Source organism: Panthera pardus, unplaced genomic scaffold, assembly GCF_024362965.1.
Source record: "Panthera pardus isolate Hobbes unplaced genomic scaffold, ASM2436296v1 HiC_scaffold_20, whole genome shotgun sequence".
Classification (NCBI taxonomy): Eukaryota; Metazoa; Chordata; class Mammalia; order Carnivora; family Felidae; genus Panthera; species Panthera pardus.
Window position 1 is genome coordinate 89,924,775 of NW_026526766.1, and position 24,671 is coordinate 89,949,445.

The window sequence follows — 24,671 nt, forward strand, 5'->3', positions numbered from 1 at the left end:
TCACTCCACTGTCCCATATTTTACAGAATCAAAACCGAGAAATCAAACCAGCGTTCAGCAGAACAATTTAGCAACACCACTAAACACCCTGACGGTGACCCTCCGGTTTGCCTGGCCCCACGAGGTCCTTCTGGACAAAGGGCGAGTGCCTCTCGGTCTTTTTCAGGGTCATTCTCCTGTGCCACGTGCCGCCGGCTGAATAAGGAGCCAACTGCCCCAAGGTCAGCCCACCCCGATCTTTAAAATGCCTTCTGTGGGTAAGAAAAGCAAACAGCTACTGGAGGAAAAAAATATTTTTAGGCTATCAGGAAATCATGTGTGCCAACCCATAACGAGGAGATACAGCAAATACGCCCTGACGGCCATCCCTTCTGAGTCCATTTGCCATTTTGGTTTCTTTTTATTTTGAACAGGAATTCAAAATCACACGAGTGACTACCAGAAACGTTTTGACGCTCCTGACTGTGTGGACGAATCTGCAGCCCGCCCATGCGGGGTGTGTGTGTGTGTGTGTGTGTGTGTGTGTGTGTGTGAGATACACTATCACGCGAACACACTCTGTCTTCTCTCTAGGACGGGAGTGCCGTAAGGGTGAAAAGAGTAGAGGCTATTGCCCCGTTTGACACATAGGAAGCAGAGATGACAGTGTTTTTCAAGCCGGCCCGCTGGGGTGAATGTCAACCACATCGCAGAAAGGACAGAACGGAACCGCTCGGAGCAGGCGCTGGGTTCAGGCCTGGTCTGTTCCGTGGGGTCTAAGGCTTCCCCAAGCCAAGTGCCTTTCGCAGAAAAAGCCTGCTTTCTGGGGCCGTTGAGAGGATCTGCAGTGAGATGTAAAGAAACCCGTAATTGGCACTCGGGTATCACCCTCACTCTCAGCAGGATGAGGAGGACGGTGGGGGGCAGGGGGGGCAGGGGAACCAGGAGGGGAGGAAGTGTCCTCAGAGGGAGGGATTCTCGTCAGCGCCAGCGGCAGCCTGGGACCGGCCCGAGATGTCCCTGGCCTTGCTTCAAGGGTCTGGCCCCCAGACATCGGGCGCGCTTCTCTGGACGGGGGTGGGGTTCCCAGCCCCTAGGGGCCTGGCGCCGGTGTTTGCCAACCTGCTCCCCTCCCTGGTCTGCCCTCCGCTCCCTGGAGGAAACGGCCACGGGTTTAGCAAAGCCGACGACGCACCAGGCACCAAGTGGGAGCCGAACGCAAGGAGCGGGGACCGGTCACTGCTTTCCCAAGGCTCCTCTGGGCTCCTCTGGATGTGGGACACCCTGACCCGCTAGTTTACAAAATGATGATGAATAAAAATCCCAAAGCACCACCACTCTCTCGAAGGAACCCTGTGAGCAGTTTCCCATTTGCATACAAGGAGCTGGGACACAAAAGCTCGTCTAAAACCTGGTCCTTGGGGGATTGCTTTACAGACCCCAAAGTTAGGGCACCGAAACAGAAAAAGAGAAAGAGTAAAGAGTAAAGAAGACCGCGTCGTAAATAAATTCCACTCGCTCAGCCGGGGTCCCCTCCTTTTTACCCTCTTCCCCAGTGATTTCCAAGGAATGCCGCGGCAGCTCTGACCTCGGGCTGGCCTCGCAGCCAGACAGGACTGGGGGGCCTTGGCTGCCCAGCCACGTAGCAGGGGAGGGAGGTTCAAGGCCACAGCTTGCCCCGCCCCTCTTCGCCCCACTGAGGGGGAGGGAGGGGGTGCGGAAACCCAGCCTGTCTGCTCCCCGGCAAACTTCCCAACATCAATCAGAATCCTCTACTCCCTCTCTATGGTAAACATTAATTTTAAAGGGAAGGACCGCGCCACAAACTTGCTGCATGAAATGAATTATTTTACAGCCAGGCGGAGGGCAGAGTCTGGATACAGCCTCGGATAGCTCTTTCTTTGTTTCTTTCTTTTTCTTCTCCCTTTTTTTTTCTTTCTTTTTTTTTTTACTATGATGATGTTTTAACAAACTTTATAGCCCATTTTATTTGTTCTCAAATAACTTTTTCTCCTTCTTTGCAACACATCAATTACTTGGTCTGTTTCCCTCACCGTGTGATGTTGGAATCTAGAGATTGATATTGCTTGGCAGAATATAATTTAGTATTATGTGCCACGGGTTTATGAGGTAGGAGTCAAACAAAACATTGCGTTTGAACACTATCCATTTATTAGCTCTGAGAAGAGATTTATATTTGACAAGGAGACAATAACTTTGTTTTCTGATAAGCCAGAGAGGTGTATTTCGGTGTCCGACACAGATCAGCTTCTCCTTCTCCAATAACTCTATTTACTGGCATGAATATATTTTAATAATAAAATTGATATATATGTAAATTTATTTTAATCTAATTTCATCGAACCCTCCTAAAAAAAAAAAAAAGAGGCTTTGTAGATTGTTTTCATGTCTGAATTATAGATTTCTGTATCGTATTCCCAGATTGATTTCTAGGCTATAATTCTGCCAAGGTTTCCTCCTCGTGTCAGAAACAGCAACGCCACAGCTAGACTGCTTTATAATTGGCATCACAACTGAGCCAGAATTACAGCCCGGATATTCATGCCAATGCCAGGCGGGCTCATTTTAGAATATTTCTCGCTTTCTCAGCCTGGATCTGGACTTGAAGGTTTATGGCTAAAATTACCTTCTGCATTAATCATAAAAATGTTAATTGAAGGCTGAGGTGGGGGGGGGGGGGAATGGAGTAGTCAGACCCGAGGAGGAGGAGGAGGAGGAGAGGAAAATAAGGAAAGGTGAGGGAGCAGGGGTGACGATGAGACCTGTGTTGGAAACAAACATCTGTTTTTCCCTGTTTGGCCTCCGCCCTGGGGGTCAAATAAATTAAATCAGCATTGTTTACTAAGTCTTTAGAACCTGAGTTTATTGGCGAATGGAGAAATGCTCCCTCGCAAACCTGCCCTAAATCAGAGAGCTTCTTGAGTATTCTCCCGGTGTGCTTCTGAATAAACACGGTGCCCTCGCCTGTCTAAAACTGCCGTTTCCTCCCTCGGGGCTCAGAAGAATCGAGCACTGGATCCTTGCCTCCAGCCTCCCCCAAAGTGACCGTCCTGCAACTTCCCAGAGCCTTTCATCTTCAGGTAGACGACCCCCTTGCACAGAAGCTAGCCCACTGGCACCCTAGTGTGTTAAGCTGCCAGAACACGAAGGGTGGACACTTAGCCCCATGGCCCTGTGGCCCCTGGAGGTCCTCAGACAACACGGGTAGTAAGACAGGAAGCCCCGGCCATTTGCCCCAGAACCAGACGTCTCCGCCTCCCGCAGGAAGCCCTCCGGCCTCAACTCTAGGGGTTGAGGAGAATGCCCCCCCACCCAGAGGGCCGCCTCCTAATCCCCAGAATGTGGGAATCTGTTACTCCCCCTGGCAAAAGGGATTCTGCGGATATGATTCAGATAAAGACCCTCACACGGGTCAGATTATCCCGGAGTTTCTGGGTGGGCCCAATCTAACCCCGTGGGTCCTGAAAGCCTGAGAAGTGTCCCCAGCTCTGGTCAGGGGGAGACGTGACTATGTCCACGTGTGCAACGTTGCTGGTTTTGGAGACGAAGGGGTTCAGGGGCCAAGGACGGTGGGCAGCCTCCTGGAAAGGGTGAGGAGATGAATTCTTCCCAGAGCTTCCAGAAAGGGACACAGCCTGCCAACTACTGATTTTAGGCCTACAGCGCTGGGTGACGATAGATTTGTGTTGTTTAAGCCACCAAGTTTGTGGGGATTTATTAAAGCAGTCGCAGAAATAAAATAATATACCAACTCATGCCGTTCTTACGCAAAAGACAGGCCTATTATTCAAGGACAAATTGTTGGCAAAAGACAAGCAGGGAAACATGCTTCCCAAAAAATGGTGATAGATAGATAGAAAGAAAGGAAGGAAGAAAGAAAGGGAGGGAGGGGGGGAGGGAGGGAGGGAGGGAGGAAGGAAGGAAGGAAGGAAGGGAAGGAAAAAAAATAGAGAGAGAGAGACAATGAATACCCTTTGGAAGAAAAATTACTCCAGGAAACCTAAGCACATTTTTCAATCAAGACTTATCAATACACTCAACACAATTTAGGAAAAACAGACTCTACCATGGAAGAAATCATGGAAAAGTTGCAAGATAGAAGAGGAGATGAGCAAAAGCTGACAGAGTTAAAGGAGAAAATGAAGGGAAACATAAAAACATTATAGAGGGGCGCCTGCGTGGCTCAGTCGGTTGAGCGTCCAACTTCAGCTCGGGTCATGATCTCACAGCTCATGAGTTCGAGCCCCGCACTGGGCTCTGTCCTGATGGCTCAGAGCCTGGAGCCTGCTTCGGATTCTGTGTCTCCCTCTTTCTCTGCCCCTCCCCTGCTTGTTCTGTCTCTCTCTGTATCTCTCTAGCTCTCAAAAATAAATAAACGTTAAAAAATTTTTTTTAAAGCATTATAGAAATGAAAAACCAGGGGCCATGAGACAGTAACACAACAGAACATAGTTGAAGTTATCATGAAGGACAGATGGGAAACAAACAAGACATGAAAGCTACTAGAAAAAAATTCCCAATTATGGAAAACAGATGATAGCTATCCGACACGCACACGAGTGGTCTTCCTGGAGAAGAGGGCCAAGCAAATGAGCCAGGAAAATAGTAATATGGGTACTAGAAGAATGTCCTCCTGAAATAACGTACCCGGATGGGATGCATAAGATCTCAGGGAAAAGTCATCAAGAGAAACAAGACTGAGGTCTAGCCAGTGTAAACGAACTTGGGGGGTGGGGGGAGAGCACGCGAGGGCACCCAGACAGAAGACGCACTTGACCCACCGCCCCCCGGGGGAACTCCTACAGCCCCAGAGATGGCCGAGGACAGTGCGGAAATGATTCAGGAGTGCCGGTGGGGAAGAAATTTGACCCAACGGTTCTTCACTTTGCCAGATGTTGTTCACAAATAAAGGTAACAGAAAGGCACTCTCAAACGGGCAAGAATTTAGGGCGTCTAGCGTGCACGTGCCCCGGCTGAAAATGCATCACAGACGACCCATTCAAAGGAAAGACGAATCAAAATTGGTAAATGGGAGGTTGCGTTACGGAAATAGCTGATGTTGAACTCTGAATCTGGTTGAAGACAGGGAACTAAAAGCTCACAAGTGTCATAATTATTGCTGGAGACAACATCATCGTTACATCTCTAGAAAGAAACGCTTAGCAATCTTGAAAACACGAATGTGTGTCCCACAGGCCGGCACAGAACAGCCTGAGGACGTGTGTCCCCGCCTGCCCCTCTTCACGACAGAGAGTGGACCGGCAGAGGCGAAGAGGGAGCACGTGGGGAGCACTCTCTCTTTCTCCTGCACGTGACAGTCGAGAGCCTCTGTTTCATTTGACAAAGTGAGACGTACAAGCCTAACCGTGTACATGAAATGTACAAAGCATGCCGGAGACACAGACCACCGTCCACACGGATTAGCGGAGAAAAGAGAAGGTAACAACTGCAGTAAGAAAAGTCAAAGAAAACACAAACCAGGAAGAAAAGACTCAGTCGGCGGACGGGTGGAGCATGCGACTCTTGATCTCTTGGGGTCGTGAGTTTGAGCCCCACACTGAGTGTAGCGTTTACTAAAAAAATAAGTAAATAAACTAAAGAAAAAAAAAAAAAGATGGAAAACCCAGGGTGCCTGGGTGGCTCTGTTGGTTGAGCGTCCGACTTCAGCTCAGGTCATGATCTCGTGGGTCATGGGTTCGAGCCCCGCGTCTGGCTCTGTGCTGACAGCTCAGAGCCTGGAGCCTGCTTCCGATTCTGTGTCTCCCTCTCTCTCTGCCCCTTCCCTGCTCATGCTCTGTCTCTCTCTCTGTCTCAAAAAATAAATAAACATTAAAAAAAATGTTTTTTAAGATGGAAAACAAAGGAAGCCCCAGTGAAGCATAAAATAAAGTGATAAAGGCAAAAATAAGTGGGATATTTTCAGCTATTCAAGGAATAAAAAAAAGCAGGTTGAGTAAAAAAAAACACATTAAGCCCAATTTCATTCTGTCCGCACGATAACAAAAAATAAGGGAAGCAAACTAGTTGAAAGTAAAACACAAAGAGGCCGCGGGCTGAGTTCCAAGTACGAATGTCACATTGAAACGTGCACCAAACTGTTTCCTCCCAAAGCACCACCCCCCCCGCGAAAAAATGACTCAAGGGGCTTTAGAAACCGACCCGACGCGACAGAGAGAACGGAGGAAGGGGACACGGACACAAAATGTCCGGGGCTGGAAAGCAGGTGTGCAGGGGGCAACCAGCTGCAGAGACCCCAACGGCCAACCCCGAGTCAGCAGTAGGAACGGCTGAGAACAAACCCAGCGTTCACCAGCAAGCCCTCAAAGGCTCAGGCACAGGCACCACTCTGGAACCGGTGGCTGAAATAAGGAGGACTGGTTGAAGAGATTAAGCCCCAGATCCCTTCCTCACACCGTCTTGCTGGGCCAGTGTCTCTCCTCCTCCACTTGGGTAGAAATGGAAGGTTTCTGCTCTAGAGAAGGTATAGTTCAGGCTCCTTGGGCCGAGGAATGCCAAGCACAGGTCAGAGCTTGCATCTGTACCGAAATTAGGGGAAATAAATGAAAAATATGCACATGGCCTGCAGCACGTGATGCCTCCTTCCGTTTCCACCTGCCTCCCACTGTCCTGCTCCCCCCTGGACCCCAGAACCTCACCATCCGGAAGGAGGCTGAACGAGTCCTCTTGGACAAAGCTGAGCATCATGGGGGAGTTTGGCGGAGGGTTCTGCATAAATGGCCCCAAGAGACCGCCCTTCCATGAAGACAAAGTCCACGGGCCACAAGGTCCCACCCACTAACATCTTAATCCCCTACTCTAACACTGGAGCAAACCACCAAGGGTGACCTAACATCTGAAAAACAATCAGACCGACAAGCCAACAAGAGAATCTACTGAGAAAGGACGAGGCCAAGACAGACAGAACCTTGGAGCACGTGGCTGGCCCGGTTGGTTGAACGTCCGGCTCTCGGTTTCGGTTCAGGTCATGATCTCACAGTTTGTGAGTTCAAGCCCCGCATTGGGCTCTACGCTGACAGCGGAGGCTGCTTGGGATTCTCTCTCTCCCTCTCTCTCTGCCCCACCCCTGTTCTCTCTCTGTCTCAAAATAAATAAGTTTAAAAAAAAAAAAAGACTGACAAAACTTTAACAGAAAGGGGAAACCCCCATCTCCTGCCATAACAAGCCTGTCACGAACATGTCCAGAGACAGAATAATTCATTTAACAAGATCAATAAAATTTAAAAGGAACATTCCAGATTAGCTTCGGGGACAACCAAGTAAACCAGACCCACACCAAAGAAACGAATGAAATCTTATAGTGAAGCTTTACGACCCTGGGGATAAAGGAAAGATCTACCAAGTTCCAGAGGGAAGAAAAAAGGCCACGTACGAAGAACCAGGAATCACACTGGCATTGGGCTTCTTAACAGCAATTCAAAATGGCGGAGGGAAAGCGACTGGGGTAATTCCTGGCCCCACCAACCGACCCTGCAAGTAGGAAGGTAGGATAAGGGCACTTCGGGCCGTACCAAGTCTCAAAAAATGTATCTCCCACACAACCTTTCTCAGGAAGCTACTGATGGATGTGCTTGACCAAAACAAGGCAGTAAACCAAGAGAAAGAAAATCGGGAGACGTGGAAACAAGCTTCCTCACGTGGGAGGGGGGCGAAGGGAACCTTCGGGTGCTCGTGCACGGGAGCATCGGGATGACTGTGCACCCGTGGAGGGGGACCTCTTCAGTCTGGAACAAGTGTGTTGAGGACATGACAGCCTCCTTCTGTTAAAACCACTGTTTTTTTTAAATTTTTTTTTTATGTTTATTTATTTTGAGAGACAGAGAGAGCAGAGGAGGGGCAGAGACAGAGAGGGAGAGAGAGAATCCCACGCAGGCTCCGTGCTGTCAGTGCAGAGCCAGATACGGGGCTTGAACTCGAGAACCAATGAGGTCATGACCCGAGCCGAAACCAAGAGTCAGACGCTTAACCGGCTGAGCCACCCAGGCGCCCCTAAAACCACCTTTTTTTTTTTTTTTTTAACGTTTATTTTTGAGACAGAGAGACAGAGCATGAACAGGGGAGGAGCGAGAGAGAGGGAGACACAGAATCGGAAGCAGGCTCCAGGCTCCGAGCTGTCAGCACAGAGCCCGACGCGGGGCTCGAACTCACGGACCGTGAGATCGTGACCTGAGCCAATGTTGGACGCTTAACCGACCGAGCCACCCAGGCGCCCCCTAAAACCACCTTTTTAACTCGAGGAACAGCTAGAGGCCAGACGGAGGAAGAGTATGGGGCTCGGAAAACAGGAGAAGGACAAAGGAACTCCCGTGATGCCACAGTGGGTAAGTCTGACAATAGCCATGCCGTCAGCCAAGAGGAAACAAAACAAAAAAACAGTCCAACCGAGAGAGAGGAATCAGAGGGAAAGAAAAAGCCTGCGGCCGACAGATTACATAGCCTGACGGACCTTGTGGCAAACTATTCGGAGGGGCTCTAATAAGGAGTGGAACTAGTTAACACATAGATACAAAGAAAGGTAGGCAAGCGAAAAAGCAAGGTGATCATGAGCTTCAGGAACGACGAAATAAGAAAAATTTAAAAAGGCAAAACAGACCAAAAGGCGTGCCTTCCGGTGGAGCTGGCCCCTGAGAGCGGCTGTTCTAGAAGAATCAGTGTGTGCCTTCTACCTCTCTGGCCAGAACCTGGGAGGTCCTGAGGCAGACTGCAACACAGACACACTCTCTCTCTCTTTTCCCCCCTCTCTCTCTCTCTCTCTCTCTCTCTCTCTGATACCGATGTTTTGCTACTGAGGAGGGGCACAGGGGGCGCTCAGACACCCCGCGGTCGTGTCAAAGACGGTCACTTCCGTCAGGGCGACATTTCACAAGGAACACATCGCTGACCCAAGCCTTTGTGAGCTGCGTAACACGGCACCAACACACACAAAGCAAAAGCTGCAGGAAATAAGGAAACAGGAGAAATTAATAAAAATGCGGTGTTAGCAGGAAGTCAGCAAATCAGTCCACAGGATGACAGACACAAAAAACAAACACAGCAATGAGGAGACAAGGACAGAGGGGATCTAGGGGGACCTAAGGGGCGCCGGCTGGCTCAGTCAGGGGAGCATGTGTCTCTCGATCGAGCGGTCGTGGGTTCGAGCCCCACGTCGGGTGTACAGATGACTAAAAAAAATAAACTTAGAAAAGAGAAAGTGTGACTTAATAACGTATATTTAATTCTATAACTTCAAATTTAAAATACACATTCTTGGGGCGCCTGGGTGGCTCGGTCGGTTGAGCGTCCGACTTCGGCTCAGGTCACGATCTCGCGGTCCGTGAGCTCGAGCCCCGCGTCGGGCTCCGTGCCGACGGCTCGGAGCCTGGAGCCTGCTCTGGATTCTGTGTCTCCCTCTCTCCCCCTCCCCTGCTTGTGCACGCTCTCTCTCTCACTCTCTCTCCCCCTCTCAAAAGTAAGTAAGCATTAAAAAATTTAAAAAATGCACATTCTTCTCAAATACTGTCGAATAGCCTTCCACAGAATGCCAATAATGTTTATTTTAAATTAGAGGTTGCACTTCAACAACTTCTCCACACGCCACGTGAAGATAAAAAGCCAATAACGAAAAGCTGAAATGATAACGATAAGATGCCAAGTACCTAGGAACTCAAAAACTCTCCCAAACCAAGTCGCGGTCTCTGCCACGAGGGACCCCAAAACAGCCAGATACCTAGCAGGTTCCTTAATCGTTGCCACCGTTTGCAGGTTAGAACCAACCAGAGAAAGCCACATATGGTCCCCCGGCCAAGCACACGGGCGCCCCGCTTCGAGGTGGCCGCCCCCCGACCCGGCCTCCCAGGGCAGCAGCTCGGGCAGGGCGCACCCGGGAGGCCTTCCCGCTCCGCTGCCGGCCTCCGGGCCGCTGCCGAACCCAAGTGGCGTGGCGACTCCCTCGCCAGAGCGAGCTCAGACTTCTTAGCCTTGCTTGTTTCCACTGGAACCCCCCTCGTTTCCTCCCACAATACACACAGTGACGGCGTGCTCTCCGGTGCACGTCAGCGGAGGAGGAACGCGATGTTCCACGACATTGGACGCTGTTTTGGAACAAATGGCCAACCATCTGGGGAGGAAGTGCTCAGCCCGTGCCCCATACCCGCATCAGAATATATGTCCGATGCACCAAAGGTTTAAACGCAAACCGTGCAAGAGGAGAAACGGCAGGAGACATCCATTCACTGGCACAATCCCCTGGGGAAGGCGAGGCTGTCTGGGGTGGGTCGGCATTCACGGGCGAGGAAGTTCGGGTCCCGCGAGGTAAGTGACAGAGCCGGGACCTGAACCCAAGCCTGACTCCTAGTTCACGGGGCAAACGGGGCGGGTGGCCGGGGACGGGGAAGGGGGAGGTGTCGAAGAGCCATGCCACTGCAGGGGCAGTGGAGCTTCTGGTAAACCGCAAGCTGTCACCGGGACCTCGTCGGCCGAGCCCCTGGGGAGGGGGTGCCCAGTGGCAGCGACCTTCCGGAAGGGGGCGGCTTACCTGCTGGGCTGGTGGCCCAGGCTGTGCAGCATGTGCGCCTGGTCCAGGTCTCTCGGGAAGCCGTGCAGCACCCACCCCTTCTGAACGCTGTCCTGCTGGCTCAGCCTCTGGCCCAGCACCTTCATGATGATGCTGTCAGGGACTGCAGGGAGAGGAGGGCGGGCGGTCACGCTGTCATCCTGGGCACCGCTCCTGACGCAACGGGAGGGTGAGGGAGCATCGGCCGCCTGGGGGCCGTGGGTTCCCTAGCTTTCCTTGACTCTGGATTGACCTGGTGAAGGGTCGGGTTTGGGTGGACAAGGCTGGGGGTGCCCAGGTCCCTCCCAGGCCCCAGCAATTGGAGGAACGCAGGCCGTGGGAGAAGGGAACCCGCACTGGATGACCTTGACCTTGATCTCGACCCTCCCCTGACCTTGACCTTGACCTTGATCTTGACCCTCCCCTGACCTTCACACGATGCCACACCCATCAGCAGCCAGGTTAGTCCCCGTTCCTGCAGGATTTGGTTTTTTGCAGCAAGAGGCTTTTCGGGGTAACACAGCAGGCCCCCGGTGAAGGTTTACTCTGGATGTTTTCTGCTAATTTGCGGCACATAGGCAACCCCAGCTTCTCTCCTTCCTCAGCTCCTCCCCTCCTTGATGTCTAGAATCAGATCTCTAGAATTGCAGCTGTGGTGAGAACCAGAGACTGAAACACAGTCTCAAGGAGAAGGAGATCTTGAGAGGATTCTTGTTTACGTTACCGCAATTGACATTTTCCCAAAATTTACACCTCGCCTCTCAGACTCATTAAATGTCCTGTGTGGCTGATGTACTCCCTTCGAGCAATTTGCACTGCATTTCCTGCACTTTGCACTCATTTTTCCAGAAATACTTGGTAAATATTACCCGTGTTTGCTATGGATGTGGCCCCCGACGAGCGGGCTTCCTTGAGTTGCAGTGAGGGTCTTTGGCAGCTTCTCGGGAGAGGCCCAGCCGCCATGCCAACCGGCCATCCGTGCGTCGGGCAAGTGGCCCTGGTGCACACATCTGGAACCTGCCAAAAGGCCCCAGACTGACGGCCAGGTGAGCACACGGGTGAGAGAGGCAGAAACAGCCGTTTTCCTCCAGGGCCAGGACGTGCTGGTTACGCTCTTGACCAAAGGACCAAAAACCTTATTTGAGTGATTCACATTTCCCTGAATTTGTCCCTTCCCGCACCTTCCAGCCTTTTTACCCCAGGCCCGAGGAAAGATCAGAAAAGGGCATTCGCTCTAGAGAGAACATCTGGCATGAATGAGAAGTTGATGCAGCTCATCCCCTCTCTTCCCCCTGCTTACACCTGCTGTGGCTCCCCAGTGCTCGGAGGATAAGAGCAGTCCCCTCCCCCAAGGCCAGCAGTCCCTTTCAGTCCCTGACTCCTGACTCCCTCCCTGGTGACGGTGACTCTCCCCCAGCTCTTCACCTGCCCTTGAGTCTGCCAGTCCCTCCTTCCAGAAAGCCCCTCCCCCACACCTTGCCTGGGGCAAGACTTTCCATTCAACCTTCAGGGGCCCCAGTGGAATGGCCCCAGGGGTTGCGGCCAGGTTGGGTTACTTCACTTGCTACCCTCGTCATCATCATCGGCTGTCCTCTTGTGATGTCTGCCTCTCCCAAAAGACACTGGAAGTCTTTTTCATGAGGAAAAAGACTTTTCCAGGAGGGAAAAGACCATGCCCACCTCATTTCCCCCCCATGATTAACATAGTGCCCAGCATGCAGTAGGTGTGGAATAATAAATAGACCGGAGGCTTCTTTTTTCAAAAGCTCCACTGCAACTCACCAAACATGTTAAAAGCAACTTGCCCAGACTCTGGGGAGCCCGGGCGGGAGAGAGGAGAGAACTCGGGCTTGAGGGGCACGCAAACCTAGGGTCTCAGCCCTGCCCTCAGGTGCCGCCGACCGACCTCAGTTGGTCACTCGACCTCTCCAAGGGTCAGCTTGCTCACCTGACGGGGAAAAAGGATGACAGGGTCTGTCCCCGCGGGGTTCACGGTGCACACAAATTTCCAGGCACGTGGCAGCCACTCAGAGATGGTGGCTGATATGTTTCGGTTCGGGAGATGTATGTTTGGAAGTAAAACATACTGAATGTGTCCACGTGTCCCCCGTGGTCACGGTGTTCTGAGAACAGACTGCTGGCTGGCGATGCAGGAGGCCGGCTTCAAACGAGCCTTGAGACTTAAAGACAGAGACCTCGGGAGAGGCCCAGGCAAGCTCCGAGAGTCATAACGTCAGGGCTTGTCCCCCAGGCTACAGATCCCTGTTGACACAGGGTATGTTGGCTCTCACCGCATGGCCCCGCGAGGATTTCGGGTACGGGGAGCCAGCCCTCCGATCACCGTGGGAACAAATAATGCATCTGTTCTCTGATCTGGGAAACCAGCGCCTTGTTTCAGGATAAATACAGATTAAGCACAAAATGGGTTAAGAATCTGCCACGCAGCTTTCCAATCCTAAATATTTACGAGTGTTTTCACCTAAATAAGAAACTAATACAGAAATAAGCCCTTCCCAGCGATCTGTCCAGTGGATAGTTACGGAGCATCCGTGCTATGCCAGGCACTGTGTTGGCCACTATAATACACGGCAAGCAAGGATCCAGGGGCCCTGCCCTCCCAACGTTTACATTCTAGAGAGGGAGACAGCGCACAGACACATAACCACCGCGGAGAATCATAAGTACGATGAAGAAAACAAACCAAGTGATGGGAGCCCGCTGGTTTGGGTCCAGAATGGCCTCTGGGCAGGTCACATCTGGCTGAGGTCCAAATGGGAGTCCAAGTGCACAAAGACCCAGAGAGTATGTTGTAGGAAGACAGGATGGCAAGGGCCCCGGGCCCTGAGGCTGGAACGATCTGGACACATTCAAGTTTCAGAGAAAGGGCCCATGGGGCTGGAGCTGAGTGGTCCGTGGGGAAGTGAGAGCAGACAGGCCCACGAGGCCTTCAGAGGGGAAGGGGGTCTGGGCCACACACAGGCCATCTTGGGAACAATCGTGTGTTTGCCTTCGGTGCATATTTAGTCAATGAACCCATGGGAGTTAATCTCAGGATCCTGGACTTGGCCACGTTTGCACAGGGACCGGCCATCTTGTGGTATCCGCCAGTGGACCCCCCAGTTGGGGTCCCCACGCCCCGAGGATGTGGCTAATGAAAAGCACGATTTTCTAAGTGGTCAGCGCAAGGCTCCGAAGAGCAAAAATGGACGTCATATAAAGTCCGCGAAGAGCTTGGGCTGAGGACCCTGAATGAAAATCGCCAGCTGACAGCTCCGGCTTTGTAAGCCTCTGGAGAGGAAACGCCTTTTGCTGAGCCCCCAAGCGCGGAGCCCTTTACGTCTGCAGGAATCTGAGCAGCTGGGAGGTGCCACAAGCCTCCGGCAGTTCCCTGTCAGAGTCTGGCTGCGGGGAGAGGGGCCCTTGGCTTCCCTCTCCTAGTCCCGGTTCCGCCCCAACCTGCTTTGACGCTCTGAACCTCAGTGTCTTCTGCAGACTGGGAAGGCAGATGGGCTGTGCTCAGGGTGGGGTGGGGGAGTTGCAAGGAGGAGTTGTGATACGGCTGCCTTTTTTTTTTATGTTTATTTTTGAGAGAGAGAGAGAGACAGAGCACAAGCAGAGGAGGGGCAGAGAGAGAGGGAGACACAGAATCCGAAGCGGGCTCCAGGCTCTGAGCCGTCGGCACAGAGCCTGACGCGAGGCTCGAACTCACAGACCGCGAGATCATGACTTGTGTGGGTCGGTTGGACGCTTAGTTGACTGAGCCATCCCCTGGGTGCCCCTAGCTGTCTTTTAAAAATCTTTATTTATTTTAAGAGAGAGAGAGAGAGAGAGGGAGCAGGGGAGGAGCAGAGAGAGAGGGAGACAGAATCCGAAGCAGGCTCTGCAGGAGAGCAGAGAGCATAAGGTGAGGCTTCAACTCACAAACCATGAGATCATGACCTGAGCTGAGCTGAAGTCAGATGCTTTAACTGACTGAGCCACCCAGGTGCCCCGGTACAGCTGCTTTTATAAGCATTCCTTACAATAAAACCCAGAAAACTCCCCTCTTAGTTGCCCTGGATCAAATGTGGGCTGACAGCCCAGGGGTCCAGTGCACTCTTGCTTGGTAATGATGGGACCTCCCTGAACCTCAGTGTTCTCTTCAGTGGCACCTGCCTCACTGGCTGTTGTGGGACCGGCAGATGACTCATTAAAGATGCCAGATCTGGGGCGCGTGGGCGGCTCAGTCGGTTGAGCGTCCGACTTCGGCTCAGGTCGTGATCTCGCGGTTCGTGAGTTCGAGGCCCACGTCGGGCTCTGTGCTGGTGGCTCAGAGCCTGGAGCCTGCTTCCGATGCTGTGTCTCCCTCTCTCTCTGCCCCTCCCCTGCTCGTGCTCTCTCTCTCAACAATAAATAAACATTAAAAAAAATTTTTTAAAGTAAAATGAGGGGCATCTGGGTGGCTCAGTCAGTCGAGCGTCCGACTTCGGCTCAGGTCATGATCTTGCGGTCTGTGAGTTCGAGCCCCGCGTCGGGCTCTGTGCTGACGGCTCGGAGCCTGGAGCCTGCTTCCGATGCTGTGTCTCCCTCTCTCTCTGCCCTTCCCCTGTTCATGCTCTGTCTCTCTGTCTCTCAAAACTAAATAAAAATTTAAAAAAATTTTTTTCAAATAATAAAAAAGAAAGATGCCAGATCTGTTAGAGGTCTTCTGAAGGGCCGTGTGGGTGTATTTTTAGACCCTTCCCCAAGTTTATCCAGATTCCCAACAGATGGGCTACGCTGAAGCCATTGGGAAGAGTACGTGACCCTTAAATGTCAAACTTTTTGGATTAAATCTCCCCTGAGCTTAAACCTGACTTTAGGAGAGTGCTGTAGGTTTGACACAGGCTTGCCCATGGAGAAGGGGCTCCACTAGGTAATGAGCTTGCTGGCCAGTGATACCCCGGGTGCATTCAGGCCTCGGCTGTTGGGGGTGAGGGCTGGACCGGGCTAACATTTGCTGACTGGTTTCTCCAACGGTCAGGCCCTGTCAGAAAGCAAGCTGTGCTCCAGGGAGGACTGAGCTGCTCACCTGCAGCCTGATCAGGGCGATGCGGGCTGCTCGTGAGGCTCGGAGACCCGGAGGGAATGCCCTGGAAGGTCATCCCCTTGACCTCTCTCATTTCAAAGTTGAAAAACTAAGGCCCAAAAGGGTTGTGGCTTAAGTGACCTCGGCTGGAGAGAAGCCTGACTCCAGGGAACAATGGAAGACGGGATGGAAACACAAAGAGACTCCTTTGGAGGGGGATGGGGGGGGGAGTTTGCAAAGATTTCTAGAGGGAATTTCCCAATTTGTGTTGGAAGTTAAGATGTAGGGGCACCTGGGTGGCTCAGTCAGTTAAGCATCTGACTCTTGATTTTGGGTCAGGTCATGATCCCAGGGTCCTGGTATCGAGTCCTGCATTGGGCTCTGCACTGAACGTGGGCCTGCGTGAGATTCTCTCTCTCTCTCCCTCTGCCCCTCCCCTACCTGCACATGCTCTCTCTCTCTAAAATAAAAAAAAAAATCCTTAAAAAAAAAAAAGTTAAAACGTACATGCCTTTCGACCCAGTGATCTCATTTACAAGAACTCACACCTAACACATAATAGCAGCGGCAGGAAAAGACATGCGCCCCAAGGTGTCCATCTCAGCGTCATTTCCAGTGGTGAAGATCAGATGCGATCTACGATGACCTCGGCAGAAGGCGGGTCAAATAAAGGATGGCCTGTCCATGCCACGAGGGGTTATGCCACCTTCAAAAACCGTTTATGTTCACACTAACTTGGAAAGAGGGCTCTGGCAGAAATCAGGGGGGAAGCAAGTCAACAAACGGCTTGTATGACGCGGTCTAATTGCAATACATGTTGGGGCGCCTGGGTGGCTCAGTCGGTTGAGCATCCGACTTCGGCTCAGGTCGTGATCTCATCAGCTGATGAGTTCGAGCCCCGCGTCGGGCTCTGTGCTGACAGCTCGGAGCCTGGAGCCTGCTTCTGATTCTGTGTCTCCCTCTCTCGCTGCCCCTCCCCTGCGCGTGCTCTGCCTCAAAAATAAATAAACATTAAAAAAAAAAATACACGTAGACTGTGTATACACACAGCATACACACACACTCGTGCACACACTGCACACGTGCACGCACACACAACAGAGTGGAGGGTCCCTCTTATGCCCTGTGAATCAGCCCCAACCCCGCACAGAGCTCAGGGCCCTGGAGTCAAGAGAGGCAGGGACACAAGCTGGTATCCCGGCCGGAAAGGCACAAGGACACGGGAGACACGGGAGGCGGGGCTCCAAGGGGTGGAAGGCACATGTTTCCGGGAAGAAGGTGAACCACACACTGATCCTGACTTTGAGCCAAAACCAAAACCAAGACAAGCCCCTCGCCTCAGGAGTCAGGGAAACACAGACCCTCAAATGAGCATTTCTCCTCCTCCGTGACTTTGAACCGCTAATTATTGGTGCATGTTTGCTGCCTCGGGCCCCACCTTCACCCCACCCTTGAAAAGCAGGAACCCCGGTAAAGTCAGGCACTGTGTCTGGCACGTGGTAGGCACTTAGCAAACACACATCTTGAATGCATAAGTGAATGAATGATGAACGAACGAACGAGCGAGTGAATAGCCCCGTTTCCCAAACTGGAAGGCTCTTTGGTTCCTTAGGTGTTTGTGGCGGAGCTATGGATTGTCCTTCCACGCACGGAACCGGGTCCCGAGGCAACGGAAGGCCACCACGGGCAGGCTCTCAGCGACCCCTTCAGCTACACCACGACCCAGACGCGGATTCACGAGAATGCGTGCTGATGTCTGGGATGCGCTTCAAAATAAAATCCTGTTTTGGGGAGGCGGCGGGACAGGCGGGCGGGGGGGGGGTGTTGGGGGTCTTTGGGGTGGATTCAGACACAACAAGGCAGCACGAGCTCGAGTGGGTCCCCGGTACGGGCGTGGGTCCCCATGGCTTCATTCTTTTCTTCTCCACTTTTTATGTATGTTTGAAGGCTCCCATTTAAAAAGCGGGGTTTTGTTTAAAGGAAATTATTTAAATGCCTACAGGAGGCTGAAAAGGCCACCGTGAGAGGCTGCTGGAAAGGGACAAAGGACACAGTCTCCCCGGAAGGCCATACTTGACCCCATTAGTGGCTCTCGCTTAGGGGGGCCTAGGGGTGCGGGGTGGAGCCTCCCTCCTCCTGTTACCTCACCTGCTCCTGGAGGCTCTGCCCAGAAGCACGGCAACAGGCTACGTGCCCAGATCTGCCCTTCTGGGGTAATCTGGGAAGGTTGCTCAGACCACCCCCCGCCCCCGTCAGCCTCTGTCCCTCACTTTGCAGGGAGGGGGTCTGCACCAGCAGACCCATGTAACACGGAGGGTCTCCTCCACGGAGATGGCCCGCTCCCCCAGAGGGGGCCGGGAAACCTGAAATGAAACACGCCACCCCTGGGCCTCTGGATGCTGCCTCCCAGGCCTCCAACCTGAGCATCCCTCCTGGCACGCTGGGCAGTCCGGGAGTGAGGGGTGAAGCCCGCAGACCCCGCCTCCAGCGCCTTTCCCCAGGCCCACCCCTGCGGCCCCCTACCAGGGATTCAGCTCCGCACCTTTGTTTCGATGCTGCCTTTTTTTTTTTTTTTCCTGAAGGCTATCGACTCACTTCCCCAACCCCACATGGTCTGACCAGCCAGTTCAGCAAAAACGCAGCTTTTCGGAACAGAGCTCGCTGGCTGTGTTCTGCTGAAAGTTTAAAGGCTCCTTGATAATGCTGTCCATTTACCCTTTTCCCTCCTCTCGGATAGAGATTTTCAGCGCAGCCTAAAGTCTTTCTCCATTGAGTCAGGTGCCTCAGGCTTGATTTCCAGACTTGGCAGTTAACATCTTACCCTGCGTGTAAGCTACTGCCGAGGGCTACCTCTCCAGAATGTCCTGTCAACCCTGAATTTAGCAAAGTGCAAGATACGAATATCCCATTATTTCATAAGGCCACACCACCTGGTTTCAGGGTGTGTGTGTGTGTGTGTGTGTGTGTGTGTGTTTCCTGAAGATCTTCCATAAAAGATGGCAGTTCTCACATTGACCTTGAGGTTATTAAAATCTCAATCCGTTTATTCCCTGCCGGCTGGGTTTGCTTGGCAGAGGGGTTGTGGGGAGCCGTGGTCACAGGCGAGAGGCTCCTAGGCCCCGAAGGGATCCTACCTTGTTCCCTCCCCCCCCTCCCCCGCCAGCTCTACCCAGGACACCGGGCCCACCCTCTGTCTTGAAGGGAAGGCTAATTCCTGTTAAAAAAAAACCCAGCCCAGGTCAAGTTCCCTCTTGCACCTCAATCCTGCAAGGAGAAAGTACCAATTGAACGGGCCCCCATGAGATGCAGGTACGGACTCTTCCTCCCCGGCCACAGATGTGACGTCTGTCACCCTCAGTCAAGTCCCGCTCAGAGAGCTGCTGAGTGGGAGTCAGGGAGGAGGCGGGGAGAGCACCGAGGCCGGCTGGAGATTCTCCAGTGGAAACGGGAGCCCAGGGGACCGAAGGGCCTGGCCCCTTGCCCAGCTCGGAGCGTTCCTGCGGCACCACACTGCCGCCTGCTGTCCGGTCCTCGCATCCGCTCTCGCTGGCCGGTTAGCGTCCCCGCCCTGGGACTCGGCTGCCGGGCTGGGCCCCACAAGGCTCCAGTAGAACGAAGGAAACCGTTCCCGCAGTCAGCGCTTTTAAGGTGATAAACACCAAGGCCGATGGCTATGCCCCTAATAAGTTTGACCCTCCTCCCCGGCCGGGGCAGGTCAGAAAACTGCTGAGGGGGCCTGGGTGGCTCAGTGCCTAAGCGTTCGACTCTTGATCTCGGCTCAGGTCATGATCTCACGGTTCGTGTCTGAGCCCTGCGTTGGGCTCCGCGCTGACAGGGCAGAGCCTGCTTGGGATTCTGTCTCCTTCCCTCTCTCTCTCTCTCTCTCTCTCTGCCCCTCCCCGTTCTCTCTCTCTCTCTCTCTCTCCCTCAAAAATAAATAAACTTTAAAAAAAAAAAGAAAGGGCTGAGTACCTCATCACTCACCCTACACGCTACGGGCACACAACACACCCTTACACCCATGCTCAGAAACCCACGTCTGCGTGCCACACACACCCCTACACACGCACCCTACACGTGGACACCTACATGGACCCACGGTGCACACGCTCCTAGGCAGGCACTCACCTGTAACAGCCCCACAACCCACTCCACCCGCCTACGACACCCCCGCCCCTACGCGATACACACACATTACACACCCACTTCACACACCCCCCTCCCACGTGCACGCCATGCACGCTGCACCCGCCCCTACGACGCGTGGGCTGTACCCCGCACCTGTCTACACGCGGCCCGGCACACAGCACCTACCCCTCGCCCCCGCGCACCCTACAGCTACCCCGCGGCCTCCCTCCTTCCTCAGGCCCCCCTGAAATCGAGGTGAAGGGGACATCTGGCGAGACGTCGGCATCCGCGGAAAACTCCGCGTGCGCCTCTGGTCCCCCCCCCCTCCCCACATCCCGACACGGCCCCCGGGGCCCCCTGGCTGCGGCTGGAGGCCGGAGGGAGAGTCGCGGAGAAGGGCAGGGCTGCGAAGGAGAGAGGAGAGCTGCTTTTCTGTTTCTCGTTTCCTCCTCAGACGGAGGCTTGAAGGAAACGGGCCCCTGCCCCAGGACATCACCATCCCTGTGGTTCAGCAAAGCTAAACCCCTACCATTTCTGGGAGACTGTTGCCCCCCAGATGGTACTGATTCCAGGCGGCTGAGGCCTGCGCGGGCAGGAATCTCGAGTGGGACCTGCAGGGCCCGCCGAGCCAGAAGCTGGGGGCAGGTGTTCCGTTAGTGATGCTGTTTGTTTATTATTTACTGCCACCTGCTGGCCCACCATGGGAGCTGCGCCCCAAGCCAGCATTTAACAAGCTCAAGAGGACGTTTCCGAATCGGGTCTGGGAGAAAACGAAGAGAAACCTGCAAATTCTTCCACGGGGGGGCAGGCCCGCCGGGTAGTTTGCCTCCTCGGTAAACTCAGGTCACTTACTCCAGACAAGCTCCTGTCTTGGTGGGTCTGGGTTTCCCAGGCCCAGGATGGCTCCAAAAGTCCGTATGCTAACGTCTACATCACTCAACGACAGCACTTAAAATCGCTGGGCAGACGGTGGTGCCAGGAAATAACAATTCTTTCAATATTGGACTTCTTTTTTTTTTTTTTTTCAAGTCCAGAAAAGTACATTAGCCCTGGGGCTCTTGCCAATTAGGAGGATATTCCGCACTTCTCCTCCCTCGAAGGGCGGCTGCCCCCTTTCTATCACTTTCCATCAGCCCCCTCTCTGCCTGTCTACTCAGGCAAAGACCAAAGACAAGACGGGGGTGCGCACACCCCACGGGCGCGTCACAGCTGGGAGGCACGGCCTCCCACAGTGGACACTCAGTTTGTCTACCGAAGTGTAAGATGAGAAAAAAAAAGCCCATTTGAAAATAGACATTCTTGCACAAATAAATGCCGCCTCACCCGGCAAACTAATTACACTTTTAGTAAAAATGCTCACTCGGGCCCGCTGTGTCTAACAATTTGATAGCTCGCCGTTCTTATCTCAACACACACCCTTACGTCTTTCGGCGGAAGATGCAAGTTACCCCGGGAAAGGAGGAGAGGCAGCCAGTCTGTACGCGGACCAGGCTGTTCTAAAGTGCAGGGTGCTCACATCGCTGTGCCCTGCAGGGGAAGGCGCTTAAGGAACACGCTTTTCCTTCCGCTGCAATGGAGCCGGGGCTCCGGACCGGCTACTCCCCCCACATCCCACGGGCGGTGACAACGCCATCGCCCACGTGACCTGTGACAGCAACGTGAGCAGCTAGGGGGAAACCGGGAACAACCACGAGCCCGCTCTTCTGGGATGGAGAAGACAGGGTGGCACGTTTCCTTACGAAGCACGTGTGCTCTCGTGCTTAGGCTGAGCTGGGCTCTCTTCTAAGCTTGTATTTGTTCCCATACAAGTGCTAATTCACGTAACCTTCACGACGGCCCCATTTCACAGATTGGGAAACTGAAGCACAGAGAGAGGACGTAACCTGCCCAAGGCCACACAGCTGATAGCTGACGGAGCCCAGGCAATCTGGCTCTGGGGGCCACTTGCTCATCTCTGTGCTCCCCACCTGCGTTTCAGGGGAAGGAACAGCATGCGTTCTGTCCCCCACGCTGCACTTCTCCCGCAGCGTGTGCCCCTGGGTGAGTCCTTTTACCTCCCAACTGGGGTTTCTTCCTCTTCAAAGGAGGACTGGACTGTCAGGGCTCTGGGCTATCTGCCAGCCCCCACGTGGCACGTGAAGTCATGCCGCTGCCCCGATCCTGAGCATCTAGGAGGCGGTCTGCCTGCCGCACGCAGTCCCAGGACGCAGCCGATCCCGACTAACAGAAACGCTCAACTCAAGCCTCCCCTCCTGTGGTCGGCGAGGGATGCCCCCTCCTCCCATCGAGAGGTGGGGGCCTAATGCTCTCCCCGTGAACCCGGGCTGGTCGTATTGACCAGCCTGATGAACAGAACCAGCTGGAAGCTTGTTCTGAGACCTCTGAGGCTGGGTCACAAGAAGCCCTGTAGCTCACATCATCCTCCACCCCAACCCGGGACTCCCCGGAATGCTCGTTCTAGGGGAAGCCGGTCACCTCATAAGAGGGCTGACCGACCCGAGGCCGCCGTGCTGGGAGGAAGCCCAGGCTAGCCGTGCGAAGAGGCTGCATGGACACAGATGCCCGACCAGCCCCCGGTGGTCCCAGGCACCAGGCACGGGACTGAGGACTCTTGGACACAGAAGCCCCAGCCGATGCAGGAAAAGAGCCAAGGAACCAAGCTGACACCAGAACTGACAACCAGACATAGGGCTTGGGGATGAGCCGGCCTAGCGAGCTCCAGCCACTGAAGCCGTGCCAGCTAAGGTCCAAGTCAGCACGGGATGGAGTCAAACCCTCCCTGCCACGCCCAGCCGGAAACCCTCATCCACGAAATCAAACGCGTAATAAAACAGTCTTCATTTTATGCCATTAAATTGTCAGGCTGCAGTAACTGGGGCACCAGGCGTGTGGCAAACGGGGCCTTCGCCAGTTCCTGGTCACCACAGGGACCGAAGCGGGCAGCACCATGGGAAAAGAATGTCGAAACCCGCACGTGAAACATACACACGTACCCCACGGATCCTGCTCCTGCTCCCACTGCTTCCAGTACGAAGACGATGATGCTAACACTAATCAGCTACTATAACGGCCTGTGACGTCAGGTGCACTGTGCTAAACGTTTTATAGACGCATTTTCATTTTACACACCTCACAACCCGATGCCTTCAATACCGTGGCCAGCTCGCCCTGCAGATGAGGAAACTGGCTCTGGGTGGCTTGGCCAAGGTCGCACAGCTGGGAAGCGACAGAATCTGAACCGGGGTCACGCAGTGTAAGTCCAGAGCCCTATCCTGTAGCCGCTCCCCCGACCGTCCAGGAGTGACCGCTGCTGGCCACCTCTCCGGAAACTGCTCAGGCTGCCTGCTGCCTTCTGTCCCCTGCCCCCGCCTTGTTCCTCTAGACGAACGGGGTCTCTCCTAAATGGAAGTGCAGGCAGAGAAGCTTCTGGGTCCCAGACACCGTGAGGCGGGCCTCCCCGGTATTGCCCCACTATGCCGTGCCGGACCAATTGCTGGTTGCCCCCTCATTCATTCATTCATTCACTCATTCGTTCATCCATCCATCCATCCATTCATTCATTCATAGACATGAGCTCCCGCTGTGAGCCAGGCTGGTGCTGGGGACCGAGGAGCAGATCACTGGCTGGGCACAGCCTCAGCAAAAATGTGCAGTGTGAGGTGTTGCGAGGGCAGACACTGGGGGAGGGAGAGGTCCCTTACGCCCCCCCCCCCCCCCCGCCATAACTCAGCCTTGAGCAAAAGGCAGGGGCGTGAGATCAGATCTCACCAGCAGTCAAGATCACAGGTAAATCAATGTGTGCATTCAAGGTCTGAGGCGGGAGGTGAGGAGAAAGGGGTCTCTCCCCTCCCCTGCCGCCTCCCCTGCACCCCCTACTCATCCATCACCTCTCACCCTCCGCCCCTCTGCCCCCACCCCACCAATCCCGTCTCTACCCCCAGCCAGCATCCACCCACCGCCCTTCTGCCCCCTCATCAGCAGAGCAGGTAGGCAGGTGCAGGGCTGGAGCTGTGGGCCCGGTGCTTCCCTCATCTATCACAGCGGTGCCAAGCTCCCTACAAGGATGCCTCAGCCCACCTTCTGGCTGACAAATCCCCACAAGCCTCCTGTCCCTGATCTGTTTCGGGGATGCGGCAACTGTCCCAAGTGGGGGCCCCACAGAAAGTCACTGGGGGCAACCACCCCCTGGACACCTCAGGCCCTACTCAGCCCAAGGAGAAAGCAGCTGGTGTCAGCTCCCCATCGAGGACATTCCGAGAGGGAAAGGGGCTTCGAGCCGCACCTGCCTCAGGGGTGTGAGCGGCCGCCCGGACGGCTGTACCGGGAGGCCTCCTGGCTGGAGAAGGCTGGGGCCTCCGGGTCTGGCCTGTCGCAGACGATTTCACAGCTGAGTGGGTTGGAAGCCACCGGGGCTGCCCAAGGAGGGGAAACGCTTCCAGAAGCTCTAGTCAGAGTGAGAAGGGCAGCATGCACTTCTGGGCTCACCTTAGACTTCGCAGAAATGTCTGGGTTTTGTCTCGTTTCATTTTGTAATCAGGATGCCAGGCACATAGCAGGCACTGGCTGGCCCTGCAGTCCAGCACGCAGGCCAGCGGCTGTCCCGCTTCGGTGACACCGCTGGGGGGTAAGACTGGCACTAGACGAGCCCCACCCTTGGTGGGGAGAGAGGTTTTGCCGAACGGATGCACGAACGGGTCGAGGGTCCCTCACTGCCTCAGTTTCCCCACTGGACTGGCCATAGAACGAAAAGCTTTTTCACCTTTAGGTGACAAACCTTTCGATGATGTCCTGGCAAAGAAAGCATCATTTTAATGACGTGGAGAGCCAATGCACACTCCTGCAATGAAAATCTAGTTTAAACAAAAAAAGAAAAAAGAAAACCAAACAGAGAGCCGGACCCTCTCGGGGCACGAACCTGTTGATAGACGGGGGCGCCGGCCCCCTTTT

The 24,671-nt window shown here is 54.0% G+C and overlaps 1 protein-coding gene across 4 annotated transcripts in view; it reads right to left on the minus strand.

The window, feature by feature from the left end:
• AK8 (adenylate kinase 8) overlaps positions 1-24,671 on the minus strand; it is a 129,096-nt gene that overhangs the window by 39,862 nt on the left and 64,563 nt on the right. For all 4 annotated transcript variants that reach the window (XM_019420698.2, XM_019420699.2, XM_019420696.2 and 1 more), the window contains one exon: positions 10,532-10,673. In XM_019420698.2, coding sequence (XP_019276243.2) covers positions 10,532-10,673 — 142 coding nt within the window. The remainder of the gene's footprint in view (positions 1-10,531; positions 10,674-24,671) is intronic.